Source organism: Periplaneta americana, chromosome 6, assembly GCF_040183065.1.
Source record: "Periplaneta americana isolate PAMFEO1 chromosome 6, P.americana_PAMFEO1_priV1, whole genome shotgun sequence".
Taxonomy (NCBI): Eukaryota; Metazoa; Arthropoda; class Insecta; order Blattodea; family Blattidae; genus Periplaneta; species Periplaneta americana.
The window spans coordinates 153364040-153380887 of record NC_091122.1 but is presented as its reverse complement, the minus strand read 5'-3'; the positions used below and the strand labels follow the sequence as shown (position 1 = coordinate 153380887).

General features: G+C 34.4%; 1 protein-coding gene across 8 annotated transcripts in view; it reads left to right on the top strand.

Annotated features, from left to right (window-relative positions):
* LOC138701943 (uncharacterized) overlaps positions 1-16848 on the top strand; it is a 349096-nt gene that overhangs the window by 285215 nt on the left and 47033 nt on the right. For 7 of the 8 annotated variants that reach the window (XR_011332730.1, XM_069829314.1, XM_069829313.1 and 4 more), the window contains one exon: positions 15244-15300. The exons of the other annotated variant lie outside the window; for it this stretch is intronic. Coding sequence is in view for 6 of the 7 variants with exons in the window: in XM_069829314.1 (XP_069685415.1) it covers positions 15244-15300 (57 nt within the window). In the remaining variant the exon portion in view is untranslated. The remainder of the gene's footprint in view (positions 1-15243; positions 15301-16848) is intronic. 8 annotated transcript variants of the gene reach the window in all.

Genomic DNA, 16848 nt, shown 5'->3' with positions numbered 1-16848 from the left:
CTTCCTTGAATTTGAAGGCACATGTTTTATTTGGTATTTACTTTCAAAAGAAGAAAAATGTGACGAGGACGTTCCTCCCTTCCCTCCCCCGAGGAACCGCCACTGCTGGAACCATTTACTGCAGAACATTGAATGGGAGCTCATTTTGAAGCTGACATTTGGTAGGTTATCCTTATTTCTATTGTACATAGACAGATAATCTGATTTTACTTACTTTGAGGCTTTTTGCCAATTTGTAAAAATGTAAAAACATATTGAGAAAAAACCTTGCATTATTAAGAGGGATTCGGCATTGTTTGCTTAGAGGTATGGCAATAAGTTTCGAGGGTATTAAATAGATTATTTTCACACGCCTGGACTTGAACGGCGCAGTACCGCACGCACTGGCCGAGAGCTGAAGATAAGCGAGCGTTGGGCGTCATTTTACTCCTGAAAACTTGTGATAAAGCTAGCCCAGCTATGCGCTACTAGACGAAACATCACGTGTTTGTCTCCTGGCCTTGCTTGTCTCGGCTAGCTCCCGTCTCACAGTCAGATGGTTAGTTCGCGCGCGTACTATTCATTTTCTTTATTTGATATTTTCAATACTTTCTTATCAACGTACCATCAGTAAAAATATGTGTTTATTTGTATTTTCAATGCGGAATCTAACTATATATTTTAAAATATTTTTTCCTTGGCAAAGGCGTCTTAATGAGGAAAAATCTCAATTTCTACATTTCTATAAAAAGTAAGAAAATCTGTTTATATGTCAATATAAACTTTAATTTCTCAGCATCAAAATAAACCATGATTTTGATCATTGGGTGAAAGGGTTTCGGAGCTACAACAGTTTAAAGTTGCTAATTTTATGAAAATGCGATAAATTTAAATATTTTTAATTTAAACACTATGAAGTTCTGATGCCTCAAACTTTGCACAAAGCATTGTATCACAGTTCTCTACGTACAAAAAGGTTTCATTGTATTTAGAAATTGTAATGTCAATTTTCTCTATATTTCGGTCGATTTGAGATGGAATAGCTCGTAGGGAGATTTTTTTTGGAGTACTCACGTTTTCCCTCTCATTCCACCAACACCGCTCTTTGACAGCAACCGTCAACACTAAGAAAAGAAGGTTGTGAGAAGAATTGATAAGTTAGGAATATGCTAAGAGTCACATTATAAGCCACTAAAATAGTTCATATTTTTATTACTGGCACCTTTCATTTTTCGTAAATAGAAAATAATGTTAGGAACGACAATATCAGAATAGTTATATTACTCAAATTTCTGTAAGGCTAATGAAATCGTATAATATATGGAAGTCGTGTGTCTTAGGCCCGTAACACACTTGAAGAGTTTTCGCCAGCAATAAATGTGTTGCGAGAAAATTCAAAGATCGATAACATGGATTCAAATAGACGTCCACACACTGGAAGAGATTCTCATTCGAGGCAAAAACCTCGCGCGAGTTTCTCGCTGGAATCGGTAGCTCAGCGAATTTTCTTGACACATTTATCAAAGATGTTTGACAATTATACTCTTTATGACGATTGAATGTGGAAAAAGATATCACAGGTGGCGATGAATTGCATTGTTTTTATTTGAAAATGAGGAAAGATGGCTGATAATTGCAGTCAGAAACTTATCGAACTTGTACGATGTCACCCGTAGGCCTATTTATATGATACACGGGATGAAAACTATAAAAACACGAAACTTAAAGAAGAAATCTGGAGACAAATATCAGATTATCTGAAAATAAATAGGGCTATATTTTATTTTGATGAGATTTAATAGTATTAATTTTAAACATTTGAAATAATGTCTTAACAGTTTACATAATTTTAATCACAACAAAGAAACCTCTATCATATCATGAATGACAAAAAAACTGTGGTCCATTGAACCTGAAATAACGCCTAAATGTATCATCATTCAAATCGAAACCAGTGTCCAAAACTCGCCCTTATTTTCGGAAGATACAATGTGATTTTCAGATATTTCTGGCTTTAATTTTAGGCCTACTTTTTCTTTTCATTAACAAAATATGTTCATGTAACTTCATTTCCTCATCATTTGATACTCAGATTCAACATAGCATTCGTACATAATTTGTAAAGTAATACAATATATTTACAGGTTATATATTTAAGTGCGACAATATAAGTAAATACATAACCTGTAATATTTTCCGCAACGAGTGATTACTATAATCAGAAAAATGCTTTCTGCATGAAGGCAGTGCATAAATAGCGAGGTGTGATCTGTGATGCGAGGTGTGATCTGTGATGCGAGGTGTGATCTGTGATAGCAAGAACTCGCCAAGTGTGTGGAGGAAGGCTCTTCGCCTCTTTCTCGCAACACATTTCTCTCTAGCGAAAACTCTTCAAGTGTGTTACGGGACTTACTCTGGGGATTATGAACATTGTCTTCTGTATATAACCTAGAAAATAAAAGTATGTCTTATATTGGTTCATAGTAAATATTGTTTGTGTTTTAAATAATAGCTCGGAAGTATGAAGAGTAGGTAATATTTTCCTGGTAGGATTATCGTGTTAACCACATGTTACCCCCTTACTGGCTGAATGATTGTTCACCTCAGCTGAAGCATGTAGCAGTCAGCTGATCGATCGTCCTTGAGTCTCTATTTGCTGTCGCGTCACGAATTTTAATACTATTTTCAACGTGGTAAAATAATAGGATTGTTGCGAAACGCGTAAAACGTGTCGGAAAGTATGTGTTATTTTTGTGACATTCAGTTTTTTTCTGTTAAAGCAGTTTTATGATCCCTTTTTTATCCCTCTCTCTTTATTTTTTTCCGTTTACTTTCTCTTTTTTTCTCGTTTAGTGCTGAGATTATAAAAGAGTGCTTCCCTTTTCACCTTCGGACTTCCGGGGCTGTACACTTTATCTTCACTGTACTGTAATCTTCAACTGACTGCATGGATTGTATAAATACAGGGTGATCCGTAGGCAGTCGCGCTCGTGGTTTTAAAATTGAGGAAGGTTCTAGGATGAAATGGCAAATTTTCAGGGCCTCGAGCATGAGTATTTGTTTATTTATTTTTTATTTGTTTATTCATGTATTTCTGTAATTGGGATTTTTTAAGAATACGTTATTATAATATATAACGGACGCTTGACTTATCTTAATTCATTTGCCTGTAGACGAAATAGATTCTTCTCTCTTGCGATGTATTACACACACAATTCATTGTTCTCAAATAAATACTCGCAAACGGTTCTCATAATCACAAGTTCACAACCGCATACAATACCGATATTCGTATTACAAAGGACAAGCAAACTAATTCGCGCGTTAGAATTTCCGTCGTGTTGTTTTCCCGTCCCTGACGGAAGTTTGAATAACTTTCACTTTATGGGATACCAGGTGTGTCAACGAATAACTAAACGACTTCTTCATCTTATCATCGTAATGTTATCCTAAAATGCCAATTAGGTCTATGACCTACCGTAAAATGAATGAGAGAGCAGACACGTAACCTCAAGAATGGAGTGTCAGACATTGTTTCTTTTCTCTTCTCCAAGAGAGTTTTTTAAAACTCAGAGCTAGAAAATGTTGGCAACGACTGAAGGCGTAAGATCTCTAGTTGTGCCTTTATTAGCCAGATTCCACTAGAAAACCACCCCGTCCTGTTTCTATTGTAAGTGAAGGTTGAGCCTCTGTTATTACTATATAATCTATCTCAAAAACATCCATCGGTACTAACAGTTCCAAATATATTGACCGTTATTAACGAACGAGCCGAGTAAAATTTCGATGTTTCGCCTCTATTGAAAATCTTTGTTCTGCTATTAAACACAAACAAATGTCAATATTTTTGTAGGAGATTTTTATAGGGGCGGCTCCGCCTATGAGCCTTTAAATACGAGCCGCTACTGTCCGTAGGTAATGTCGTTAATTTCAGAGGGTTATTTTTAAGGTGTTTCAAACAAAAAGTTCAATACAATTTTGCTCGTTTTTGTTTCCTATCCGAGATAAAAATTGTTTTATATGAAACATTTCATAACGTGTTTTGGGAAAGTCATTGATTTAATTCCCGACATGCTCAGTCAATTTAAGAGAGCAGTGCGATATGATAATAAATGATCGAAAAAATTTAGTTTTGTCCTTGAAATGTGCAAAAATTTGACCCGAATAAATGTAACATTTTTTAATTTCTTTTCAAAACAGAACGTTTGGATGAAATTTCTGCACATTTAAAGGACAAAACTAAAGTTATTTCAGTCATTTATTGTCATAATACACTGCTCTCTTAAATTTTCTGAGCATATTGAGAATTAAATCAATGACTCCCAAAACACTCAATGAAATGGTTTCATATGCAACAATTTTTACCTCGAGAAGGAAGCGAAAACGAGCAAAATTGTATTAAACTTTTGTATTTGAAAATCTCAAAGAATAACCCTATGAAATTAATGACATTACTTACGGCTCACTCTGTATATTTAATACCAAAAATCAGCCTCTGCCGCCACTGCTGTGCTGCTCTCTTAGTTCACTTGCATGCATTGGCAGCTCTGCTGCACCTGACGCGTCTTTTATCACAACTGCAATCTGAAAGTGTATCTATCGCATTCACAGGAGCTTGGTGGCGCAGGGTCGTAAAATTTATGGCGTCTTCAGATACTCCTCTTCGCATGTGTGAGTAGGGTTGGGAGTTTAGATTCCTCGACTAGTCCCTCAATAGCCAAGTGCATATAGACCCTACCTGCCATGCAGCAAGTTGACTTTTTTCGCGGCAACTCTTGATATATCGTTCAGTTTATTTATTCCTCCTTGTTATTTGCCACATTTCTTCATATCGCCCATCATATTTCATTAAGCTGTTCTTCTTTTCGTTTCACACTCTTTTTCTTTATTTTTTACCTATTCTTACTTCCCTTCTTTTCTTCTTGTTTCCAATTTTCTTTCATGCTTCTTTCATGTATTTATTTCACCTTTCATTCATTCTGCTTTTATTTTTCTTTAATGTTTCTTTTTTCCTTTTTCTTCTCTTCATTTTTATCCCCCCCCCAATATATTTATTCCTCCTTTCCATTACTTATTTACCTTCACTCCTCATTTTTCATTTTTCCTTAGCTCTCTTCATTTTTCTTTATTTTCTTTTATTCTTTTTTATTCCTACATTTTTCTTTTCTTTCTTTCGTTCTTCTTTCTTTATTTTCTTTAGTATTCTTTTCTTTCTTTCCTTTTCTTCATTTTCTGTTTCTCCTTTTTTCTTTCATTTCTTTGCTTTTCTTTTCTGTCCTCCATTTTTCTTTTTTCATTTCCTTATTACCTTTCCTTTTCTTCTGTCATTTCATTTTTTCTTTCATTGCTCTTTCCTTTCCTTTATTCATCCTTTCCTTCATTCCATTTCTTCCTTTCCTTCATTCTTAATTTTTCATATCTCTACTTCTTCCTATTTCTATCTCTTACGTTGTTCTTTTTCCCCTTTCCGTTCCTTCCTCTTAATTTATTTAATACTGTAATTTTTATTCTACCTTTAACCACCACACCTGTCAACAATGTGACTTATATTCTTAATCATTCATCCTGCAACAACACAACACAGCAGCACAGTCGTTATTGCACTCCATACAGCGACAATGACAATACACGTGCAACAATATACTCCTAATTTCAGCTACTGTTCACAAAGCACTATGTGCAGAACAAAACTGTCATTTCTCAGTTCACAGTTCGTTCGCCTTGGCTAGTTATTCTAGCTCACTCACTCAAATTCACTGCACGTCGAACCCAAGCCTTCCAGATGCGGTTCCTCGCACGTCGAACTCAAGCCTTCCAGATGCGGTTCCTTGCACTTCGAACCAAGCCTTCCAGATGCGGTTCCTTGCACGTCGAACCCAAGCCTTCCAGATGCGGTTTCTTGCATGTCGAACCCCGGTCTACCAGACGCTCTCGAAGGATGGCTTCCTTCCTCACTTGTAGACTTGCTGAAGACTAACTAACTGACTTTCTCGCGACTGACTTTCGTCGGCAACTCACGGTGTTATTTATTTACCACGAACATCTAGAATGTTCTGCGTCGCGAAGCTTCTGGACCTCCACAACAATCAGTCTTCAAATGCTTCCTTACTTCCGCCCATCACAGTCGTTTTTTCTTCCCCCTAACTCCGCACCTCGGCTAACGTTAAGGGTTCGTGTTTCCGTTTCCACGTGCTTTCCTTCTCGCTGGATGCGCGCGCAACCAGACGCAACCAGAACGTTCCAGACGGGTGCCACAATATTCTTCATGCTTCTATTCATTCTGTCGACCTGGATAGCGTAGTCGGTATAGCGCTGGCCTTCTGTGCTCGAGGTTGCGGGTTCGATCCCGGACCAGGTCGATGGCATTTAAGTGTGTTTGAATGCGACAGGCTCATGTCAGTAGATTTACTGGCATATAAAAGAACTCCTGCGGGACAAAATTCCGGCACACCGGCGACGCTGATATCTCTGCAGTTGCGAGCGTCTTAAATAAACCATAATGTAATATTTTCCTTCATTCTTAATTTCTCATATATCTGCTTAATTCTTCTTATTGCTTTCTCTTTGGTTGTTCCTTTTCCCCTTTCCCTTTCTTCTGTATTTATTTAATATTCTTCGTTTATTCCTTTCCTTAATTCTCAATTTCTCGTGTTCCGTATCTGATTCTTCTAATTTCTCTCTTTTTCGTTGTTATTTTTCCCATTTCCCTTCACTCCTATATTTATTTCATTACTTATATTTTGCATATTACTTGTACGTCTCTTTCACAACTGCTTCCCCGTAAGCTTCAAGTTATTATTGCATCGTGAAGCTCGTTATAGACGCACTGTGTTACGGCGTCTGGAAGACCATTTTGTCTGGACTCGTTTGTCTCCTGGCCTCTCACCCAAGCCTCATTATCCTGTTTACTCTTCTAGGTTTATTGCGAAAGCCATATTACCAGGGACGTGACTCCAACTAATGAAATTTCTCTCAACATTGTCTAACACTAAATACATTTAATGTAGGAAGCCTGAATGACATTTTGAGGTTATCCAAAGCCGTTGTTCGGCATTAATATTCGCGATGTAGGACTCTTCTTCCTCGTTTTTGATCATCATCATCATCATCATCATCATCATCATCATCATCTCAAAAGTAATATCCCTCAAAATTTGAAAATCAGCCTATCTTTTGTGGATTCAGTTAGTTTAACTTTGTAACATTCGAATTTTATGAAACAGACTAAGTAGCTCCAAATATACTTTTATTATATTGATTAAATTTACAAGTCGTCATAGCTTTTAATCTATAATTCATAGTTAATTTTGGAATGCAATTGTCCATACTAGAGGAACCTTGTAAAGAAATTAATTTTGTTTCTTTTATTTTCATTTGCTTCTTCTCAATTTTACGAGTCTGCATCTGAGGTGTTGTAAAGATCATAGCATGTTGTCAGTGCCACTATTGCGTCCCATGTAGACATGTAGGCTACTAATAAATGTTAATTACGTTGTATAACTTTGTATTTAATTAGCCTAAGTGAAAATAATTGTGGAAGTCTTAGTGGTAAACTCTTCTATAAATATGCCAGGCTGACATGTCCTTTTTACTACTATAGAAACATTTTTCTGTGCTACTATAATATAATATTTTAATAAAAATATTTTTGTCACAGTTTTAAATAATAATTGTTGATTATACAAGTCAGAAAAAGTATATTCCATCCATAAATATATTAAATCCATTTACAGGCGAATATAATGCAAAATTTCGCCCAACATTTCGTAATAAATTGTAATAATTCATAAAGATAATTAAACATTAATATTTAATGTAATTTATAAAGTTATACGTAATACATATCACAAGACACAGCTATCTTTTAAAATGGCTATGCGCAAAATGTGTTTTTTTGTTTTTTGTTTTTTTTTTTTTGTTTTGCGATCGTGATAACCATGCTTAATATTAAATTAGATTAATTTAGTAAGACTATTTCGCGAGCATAATAAATAAATTATATAGACCTAGTACAGTTAATAAGATAAACTATTTACTTATTCTATCGTAATTATTTCATTCGAAATTCGTAAAGGAAGAATGAAAATATTTGACAAATACGTCTAGAGCCATCTAGGTTACGCACTATCGTAGAAAATATATATAAAGAAGAATTTTCTAATATTTTAACTAATATGCAATAGGCTATTTTATAGCATTGGATAAATAAATATTTTAATGTCTTTAGCACATACAAACCTTTTCTTTATTTATAATATAATTAAGATAATAAAAAACGGCTTTAACCGTGAAGTATGGGTGAAATAGGATTGTTTTATTGTTTCTAGTTAATCATATTGGTACCTATTTATTATGTTGGTTCTGAGTAACTATTTTTGCTCAAAAAATGGTTGCAAATTAGTTTATTGCAAACTTACAAAAAATATGCAAAATAAATTTGCATATTTCTTCATAAGTTTGAAATAAAATAATATGCAACAATTTCTTTGAGCACTGAAGTAGGGTTGGGAATTTTATTTCCTAAAATCATGCCATTTATCTTTAATATTCTCATAAAATTACCCAAATATTCTCTTTAAAAAAATATTCTCTTGGAGATTAAATTGATTAATGTAATATTGTGCGAAATAAGATTCGTATATATTTCATTAGTGTTCATAACTAATTTTCCTTTCACTTTTTTTTTTTTGGTACAACATTCGCTTGAAATAGTGTCAGTTCTTTTTTCTCTAAAGAAAAGCTGTGAATGTGTTGAGCAGTCTAGCAGTAATTAGTGTGTTAATCAGGAGGGCTATTATGACACACATTTTATGGATATTATGATATTATGTTTCATAACACATTTAGCTTAGACTAATCGTCATTCTTCTTATTGCTAAAATGTAACACAACTTTGAAAAATACATTTATCATTATTTAAAAACTTATTTTAATTTATTTTAGCAATACAAACAGTATCATAATTTTCTCAATCTATTTCCTTACACACAATAGTACAATATGAAACGAGTCTATAATGGTAGTAATTAAGACGCGAGTATGTTTATGAAACGAGCGCAAGCGAGTTTCATAATTTTCATATGAGCGGCTTAATTACCATTATAGGCAAGTTTCATACGACTTTTTATGCTCGACCATATTTCTAACTTGAAATTATTCATAAATATTCATGTTATTCTTATCTGACTGGGGAGCAGAACTGACCTTGTGCAATATCTCGTAAATTGTGAGATGTGCGCAGACGCGAAAGTATTGATTTTTTTCCGAGGAACAAATGTCATTGACCTTGATATAATCTAAGAGAGTAAAATGAACATTAATCTTGATATAACCTTGAAATTGATTTAGACATTGAAAAACGAGATGACAAATTGAATTTATTTGAATATTATTTACAATTAACGCTAATTATTATAGTAACCCGTGACGTTTCGCTAGTTGTCTTTCGATTGCATATCCGAGAATAATCGATACTTGCTCTTTCATATTGCTACAATGGTGTTTTCTGATTGGTGGAACACCTGAATTTTAATGAATAGGTGTACTTTAATGAGGTCCATTAAAGGGCTGCTACCAGGTGTATAATTACTACATTTCGGCATGGTCGAGCATAAAAAATTATTTGGACATACAGCAATTTTCTAGTATTGGCAGTAAGTGTTAAAAGTTTCAGTAAATTGTACAAATTTGTATGGGGGGGAAAAAGAAGTCGTTACAAAAGTTGTTAAATTTTAGTCAATTTTAATGTGATTTCAACCAAACTTTTACAGGTGATACATTAAACATCTGTGTGTATCACAATAGCCATACTTCATTGCTCTGTATAATATGGTCAGATTTATAGCACTGTATCAGAATAGACCTCTATGTGTATCACAATAGCCCGCACAGATACACTGATTTTGTTTTAATTTTATCCATTATTACAAATAAAAAGTAAATGTAACTCCAAATCCTTCTATGTCTAATATGTCTAAAGTAGCACATGGCTTTGTATATGGTTTAATAGAAAAATTACAATGAAAGAGTAATTTTTTTTTATCATAATAGCCCTACTTGACCCTACATAAAATGCTCATTCTTTGTAATTAGGAATGCAGTAAAGCCAGGCGTCGTATATTTCTGGAATTAAAGCGTGGCCTTATATTTCGTAAAGGGCCCTGTAATAGCATTACTCAGCACGTGAGACTCTCAGCATCCCTTCTCAAGGTATTGAGCTGTGGCAGGGACAGGCACCGGCCAGGGTTGGCGGAGTGGTGGGGTGAGGGAGGGGGAGGAGCGGTTGTGGTGGGCACGGCGCGCGCACAGCGAAAGGTCGGAGGGTTGTGTCAGTGCCGGTCTGGGGGTGCACTCATCATGTGCCCGTCAAAGGGGGCACACACATGGGGGTGTTTTTTGTATAACACAGTAAAACTCTCAGGTAATGAACTTCTCGCGTTTATGCTTCCGTCGGGATCCTGGAAGTACTTGTCTTACTCCGGCCGGCCGCAGTAAACCTGTCTTTGTCATGTTTTACTACCTTTTTTATCTTCTTAGTTGAAAAAAAAAAGACTGTCTGAAGAAATTTCCAATGGTGATACGAGAACATGAATTATATACCTGTAACATGTACTTACGCGAAGTGGTTTGTGATTATTTTGATCTTTGGAGTTCATTCGGGACCAGTTGCCTAGGTTACCGGAGTTGTGACGTCTACTGCTGAGAGAAATTAACATCTGTTGAACTTTGAAATGGATTTGCCAAGTGCAGCGGTTGTGATGTCGATATTGCGTGTAACTCAGGAGTAGAAATGCAATTTTTCAACGCAGACCTCTCTCCATTATTTAAAGGGTGTTTTAGTATAAATCAATATAGGCCTAGTGTAGTGTGTGTGTGAGACCACCAATGGTCGAGAAGTGGATATTCTACCGCGACGGTGTCCATGGCTGCATTACGCTAGGTCGTACTCGCGAGAGACATGCCTCACCAACCGACCACATCGTCTGCGACACCATCACCGCCCTCGTCATCTCAAAATGGAGTCGGTGGTGCTAGGAGGAAGAAGTGTGACCTCCACCCTGAAGAATCCGGAACGTCCTCTTCGTCTCCGGGACCCAGTTCACCGACGACCCTTGTCAGGTCTTGCTGCCGTGGACGAGGGGAAAGGTCAAGGTTAGGTCATATATTCGAGATAAATAATTGGCTTCGAAACAAGTGAACGAAGCGAGGCCTCGGAACATTATTACTGCATTGCTCGGTTTTTTATAATGAACAAAGTCCACACCAGAAGTAACGAGTTGAAACTCTGCAGATGCGCAGAATTTTTATATAGTGACGTCACTGCTTCACCATTTCTCTCCTCTCTTGCGTTCTCACTCTACCGGCTGTTATTGATTTCTGCTCTTCTTACTCTGAGCATCTCATGAGGTTTAAGTGCTTATCTCGCAGGATGCAGTGATGTGACATGGCCTACTTAAAGCATATAAAACCTAGTTTTCATGTCGCAACTAATTGTTGCTCCATGACATGGGGTTAAGACGTTTTAAGAGAGTTACGTCAAATGACAAGCTACTTGTCCCCCCCCCTCCGAATTTTATTGAATGAAACTCTAATCCCCAGTGACTTTTAAAGTGTCAGAACAGGAAGCTGTGTATGTCACGTGTTTGATTTAAAATCTTTTTTCTTATTTTTAGTTTCATAATGGATTACTTTCAGTTAAAATACTTGTCGAGAATCAAGTTCTGAACGTAAGGGAGGAGTGTCATAATTATTATTTCAGCAAATTATATATATCTTTTCCTGATGTCGCTTAGGATACAATGAAATAGCTTTAATTAAAACAACAGTAACTATCAATAATTTCAGAAAAGAAAAATGCTGCAATGGATAAATGAATTTTTGAAAGAGGGAGAGATTCAAAATATATAAGTATACAGCACTTCTTTACAGTAGGCTATAGATCTACCAGAATTACAAAAATTGGAAATAAAAGTATCATCATCATCATCATCATCATCATCATCATATATTAGAGTCTAATAATAATAATTAGATCAAGTGGTCTATTACATTTTCACATTCGTCCATCTCTTTACCTGACAACCAATAGATCTTCTTCCATGAGACACACGTTGCAGGATTTATTTAGGGATGCATACTCTCTCCAGTTTTCTAACATGTTTTTCCCAATTTGGCTATTACAGAATTAATTATATAGTAAAAATATATCTCCGGTACTGCAAAAATATGTATTACTGAAAATCATTTTTTTTTTCGTGTGTTTATTAACAATTTTGCTTTAGTATTCTTTTTCTGCTTAATACTGGGTGTTCAGTTCAAAATGTGTCATGGCTCGCTGTATGTCGTCATGTGGCTATCCGATGAGCCTAGAGAATTCAATCTTCCTACACTTCCGCAGAGGCGTATTACCTAAATGCGAGAGAAGTTGCCTAGCAAGTACGGCGTTCATTCTGTAGATTACTTACCGATACGTACGGTAACGCCAGTAGTGGCAAGAATGTGAACTGTTTGGAAACACGTACTGAAGTGAGTTTTTTTTCTTACTGTCGGGATATGGGGAGAGGGTTAAGACGATTACTTACGTATTTGTTGACATTAACTTCGACGGTCAACATGGCACGGAGCATTTGATTTGTGTTGTGGAATGTTGCCGTACGCAATCGATGATAACAAATACCCTACGTACGACTTGCCCGCGCAAAACACAGTTCGAAAGAGGTTATGGTAGTACACAGACTTTACAGACCGCCATTTGTTGCTACGACATTCAAGTTATACCGTACACGTTCTCAAGTTCAGATTGAACGCCTTGAATAATAGGCAACTTCTCTGACATTAAAAGCTGAAACTCGCTTCAAATCGCTGACTCACAACAGTGACGTCATGACACACTTTGAAATGAACACCCAGTAGAATATCTAATTCTAAAATGTCTCTCATTTTGAGAGAGAAACAGAGAGTGCAACATTAGCTGAACATATAGAGAACTGTTTACAGCGTAAATTACTTCAGCAAATTTTATTTAAAGCAGACATTGTAAATTATTGATTTATGATTAAAATACCAATATAAAATTGGCGCAACAATAGCTGAACATAGAGAACTGTTTACAACATAAATTACTTCAGCAAATTTTATTTCATGCATACATTGTAAATCATTGCTTTATTATTATTAAGAATGTCAATATGATATTGGTGCAACCTTAGCTGAACAATATAGAGAACTGTTTACAACAGGCATGCCCAGCTGGGGCAGATCTAGCTTTCAAACGAGGTGCAACAATGACGTAGAATCTTAGGCACACGCATAAAGGATATTCTACACCACTGTTGCACCTCGTTTGAAGGTTAGAGTTGTCCCAGCTGGACATGCTTGGTTTACAACATACATTATACTAATTAATTGCTCTGTGGTTAAGAATATGAAATACGATACTGGTGCAACATTAGCTAGACATATAGGGAAATGATTACAACATAATTATTTCAGCAAATAACAATTTATGTAAAGTAAACGTTACAAATCATTTCTTATGGTTAAGAGTACCAAATGTGATACTGGCGCAATGTTAGCTGAACATAAAGAGAACTGCAGTATATACAACTTAAAATGCAAACATAATATTGGCGTAAAATTAATTGATCATGTAGAGCTTTGGCTTTCCATGCCAGAGGACTTGGGATCAAGTGCGATTATTATTTTCTCAAGGTGCTCCCACTTCCCATATTATTCTACCATTTCCCCATCATCACCCTAAAGGCAGTTTTGTCAGTGTTAAACATTTCCAGCCAGTATTGTAACATATGCCCCATGTAGCTATTATTATTATTATTATTATCATTATTGCAATCAAAACGATAAAAATTGTTAAAAGTATAATGGAACTTTATACATGACTCATATCTTAACATCAATCGTGGCTGATATGTGACTAGAAATATACCTTTTTAATCATAAGTTTATAGTACAGTACAATGCTTGTAGGGTTCTAAAATTAAACTTACATTTTAATACCGGTAACAAACTACGAAATGTAAGTCCCCCAGAAAAGAAGTGATGCTCCTTAATGAATAATACAACAATGAAAATAAACTATTGCTTTTAAAATTAATTTGCTCGATCACTTTTTATATTTATATTTATTTAATTGTATTGTGTACTTCAATTCTGTAATACATACTTTATGTACGTTTCCTTTTCCTTGTTTATGTTTTATAAATTAGTTTGTCAGTCTTGAACATTGTAATTGGGCTTTGCCTGTTATGTTCAATAACAAATAAATACAGTAAATAAATATAAAAAAATAAAGAAGAAGAAGAAGAAGCTACTTTCTGTTACATTTTGAGTTGGATGTGTAATAATTGCCATATAGAAACTTTATTTTCGTTGGAATTCATGTGAGGGGGTTAGAAGCAAAGGGGTATAAGTGACATTTCTAAAAACGTGAGTTAAGTGCATCCAATGTTAGTGGCAAAAGTATACATCTTTTAACATCACACACTAAAATTAAAATAAGAAAAGTCACAGAATTTACGAAATCGTAAATACTTTCAACCACCTCACAAATAACTTAAGTACACTTATACCCCTTTGCTTCTGACCCCTCATGTGTGTGTACTTTCATTTCACATAGAAAATGACGAAAACATCGCATGATTTTAAAATATGTACCTAAACGTCATAACAATAAATTAGTGTAAAATAATGAAAAGCACAATAAAACATACATCTAAATACTCAAAACACAATAATTAGTAATTAAGTAATATGTACGTCTTAGTTTCCCAAATGTTTAGGTATCTCTGAAGATGAAAAATAAATAACATCCCATTCTTAATTTGTTGTTCTAACTGAATGTCAAAATGAATGAACATAAAATACAGAATACAAATTAAACGTATTGAAAGCAGTAAACGTTATTTTACAAATAAGGTGCTATTGCAATAATTAATAATGCAACTAAAACCTTTTTGTATTCAAGCATCTTAGAAAGCTTGGTTATAACTCTTATGAAACAAAACACTGTGACATATGTCAAGTGACATTGTGAATCAATGAAACAGGCTTTTCCTGTTTTGTTGGTTTAAATGTTAATGGAAGAAACATATTTGATACGATCTGAAATTAACGTATATCAGTGATTTTCTAATTTTGATGCTGAAATTTTTACATTACATGGCAAACTCAGTGACATAGTAGTAAAAAGCGAAATGATCTATTCAGTTCAATATAATATGAAGTTTAATTTTCTTGTCCTCTCAGATTGTTGCTCGAAACATTGATGGCTTCAATGATGACAGCTTCTCTCCCAGAGAATGGGTAAATTTTTATATAGAATAAAGAAAGCATCCAGTAGATGTGATCCATGGCATGATAATGCATCATAACATACTATGAGCCTTGCAAATATAGTCATAGTGCATAAGAAGGTATGAATGGACCCTTGCAAATGAAACAAACCATAGCTGCACAGATTTCAATAAGGTGTGTTCATAAAGACATCTAGATACATAAAAGTTGTAAAGGAAAGGCATGTTTAATTTAGCTAGATATACAAAATTAAGACGTTTTCTATCTAATGATGTTCTAATTTAAGAAATTAAATATTAATTTGAAGAAAACAATTATTTTTTCGAGTTTGTAGAACTGTTCACATAATAATTCAGCATTACAATGAATTTAATGTAAATCTCAATAATTTTACTAGGGAGATTTTCATATAGAATAAGTTTATGCTGTATTATTGTAATTTAAAAATGAATAGCACATCAGTTCAAATATAGTATCAGTGCATTTTGCTTTCATAATAGTCCTAAACTTTTAAGATGACTGATGTCTGTGTACTGTGAAATATAATTAAATTATGTTGATATTTTATTCATTTCGTCTCAGTTCAACAAGATCTTAACAAAGAACCTCGTCACTATTTGACACTAAATGTCTTTCTGAACACTCCTCTATCTACTAGGTCACATAGAAGCAGTGTTAGATTTTCCATACTGCTCAGGGTGTGATCGAATGATTGATTCCATAGTTCATCTTAGGGATAGTTCAAGTGTTCTTCATGGCTCTGTCAGTTTCTGCATGTAGAGATAGGTTAGAACATATTTTAATATCATTGTCTTGTTTATGATAGTTTTTTGTGTGTTTTTATTCTGAAAGTTTGGTGTGGAAGTAATGACAACGAATATTCTAATTGTTTTAGAGTGACTATCATAAAGTCAAAATAGGAGAAATAAATTAGCATTTGATTATATTATTTTAAATGTTTCTTTGATGATAATTTCGAAAGTTCTTATTAAGAATGTCTGTTACGTAATATATAATGTAATTGAAACTCCAGGAATTCAGGAAATGACAGTCTCATATTAATTGCGTGCAAAAATTATTTTGCATAATAATGCCGATATAAAGCTATGTTGTTTCTTTTACACTTGTATATTTGTGTGAAAACGTGGATACACAACGATTCATATAAACAAAAGTTATTAGAACTTAAAAAAAAAATGAATACCTATTAAGAAAAATTTACGGATCAATTAAAAATGTGGATAATAAATAACCTGAAAAATTGGAGATATTATGAATTATATAAATTAAGCCTAGTTAAAAATATTACACATTTTATTAGATCTCAAAAACTTGGATGATTTGGACATGCACGTTGAATGACAAAACTAAATGTTAGTTAGAGAAAATATATAAATGGAAAGCAATTGGAACAAAAACTCAGAGCACATCGAAAAATATGTGAGAGGATAATATAATAAAGGTTTTGAAAACTATTAAAATTAAAAATTGAATAAATGCAGTTAAGTTGGAAAAGAGTGGAGGAAAATTGTTGAGAAGGTGAAAACTTTTAATATA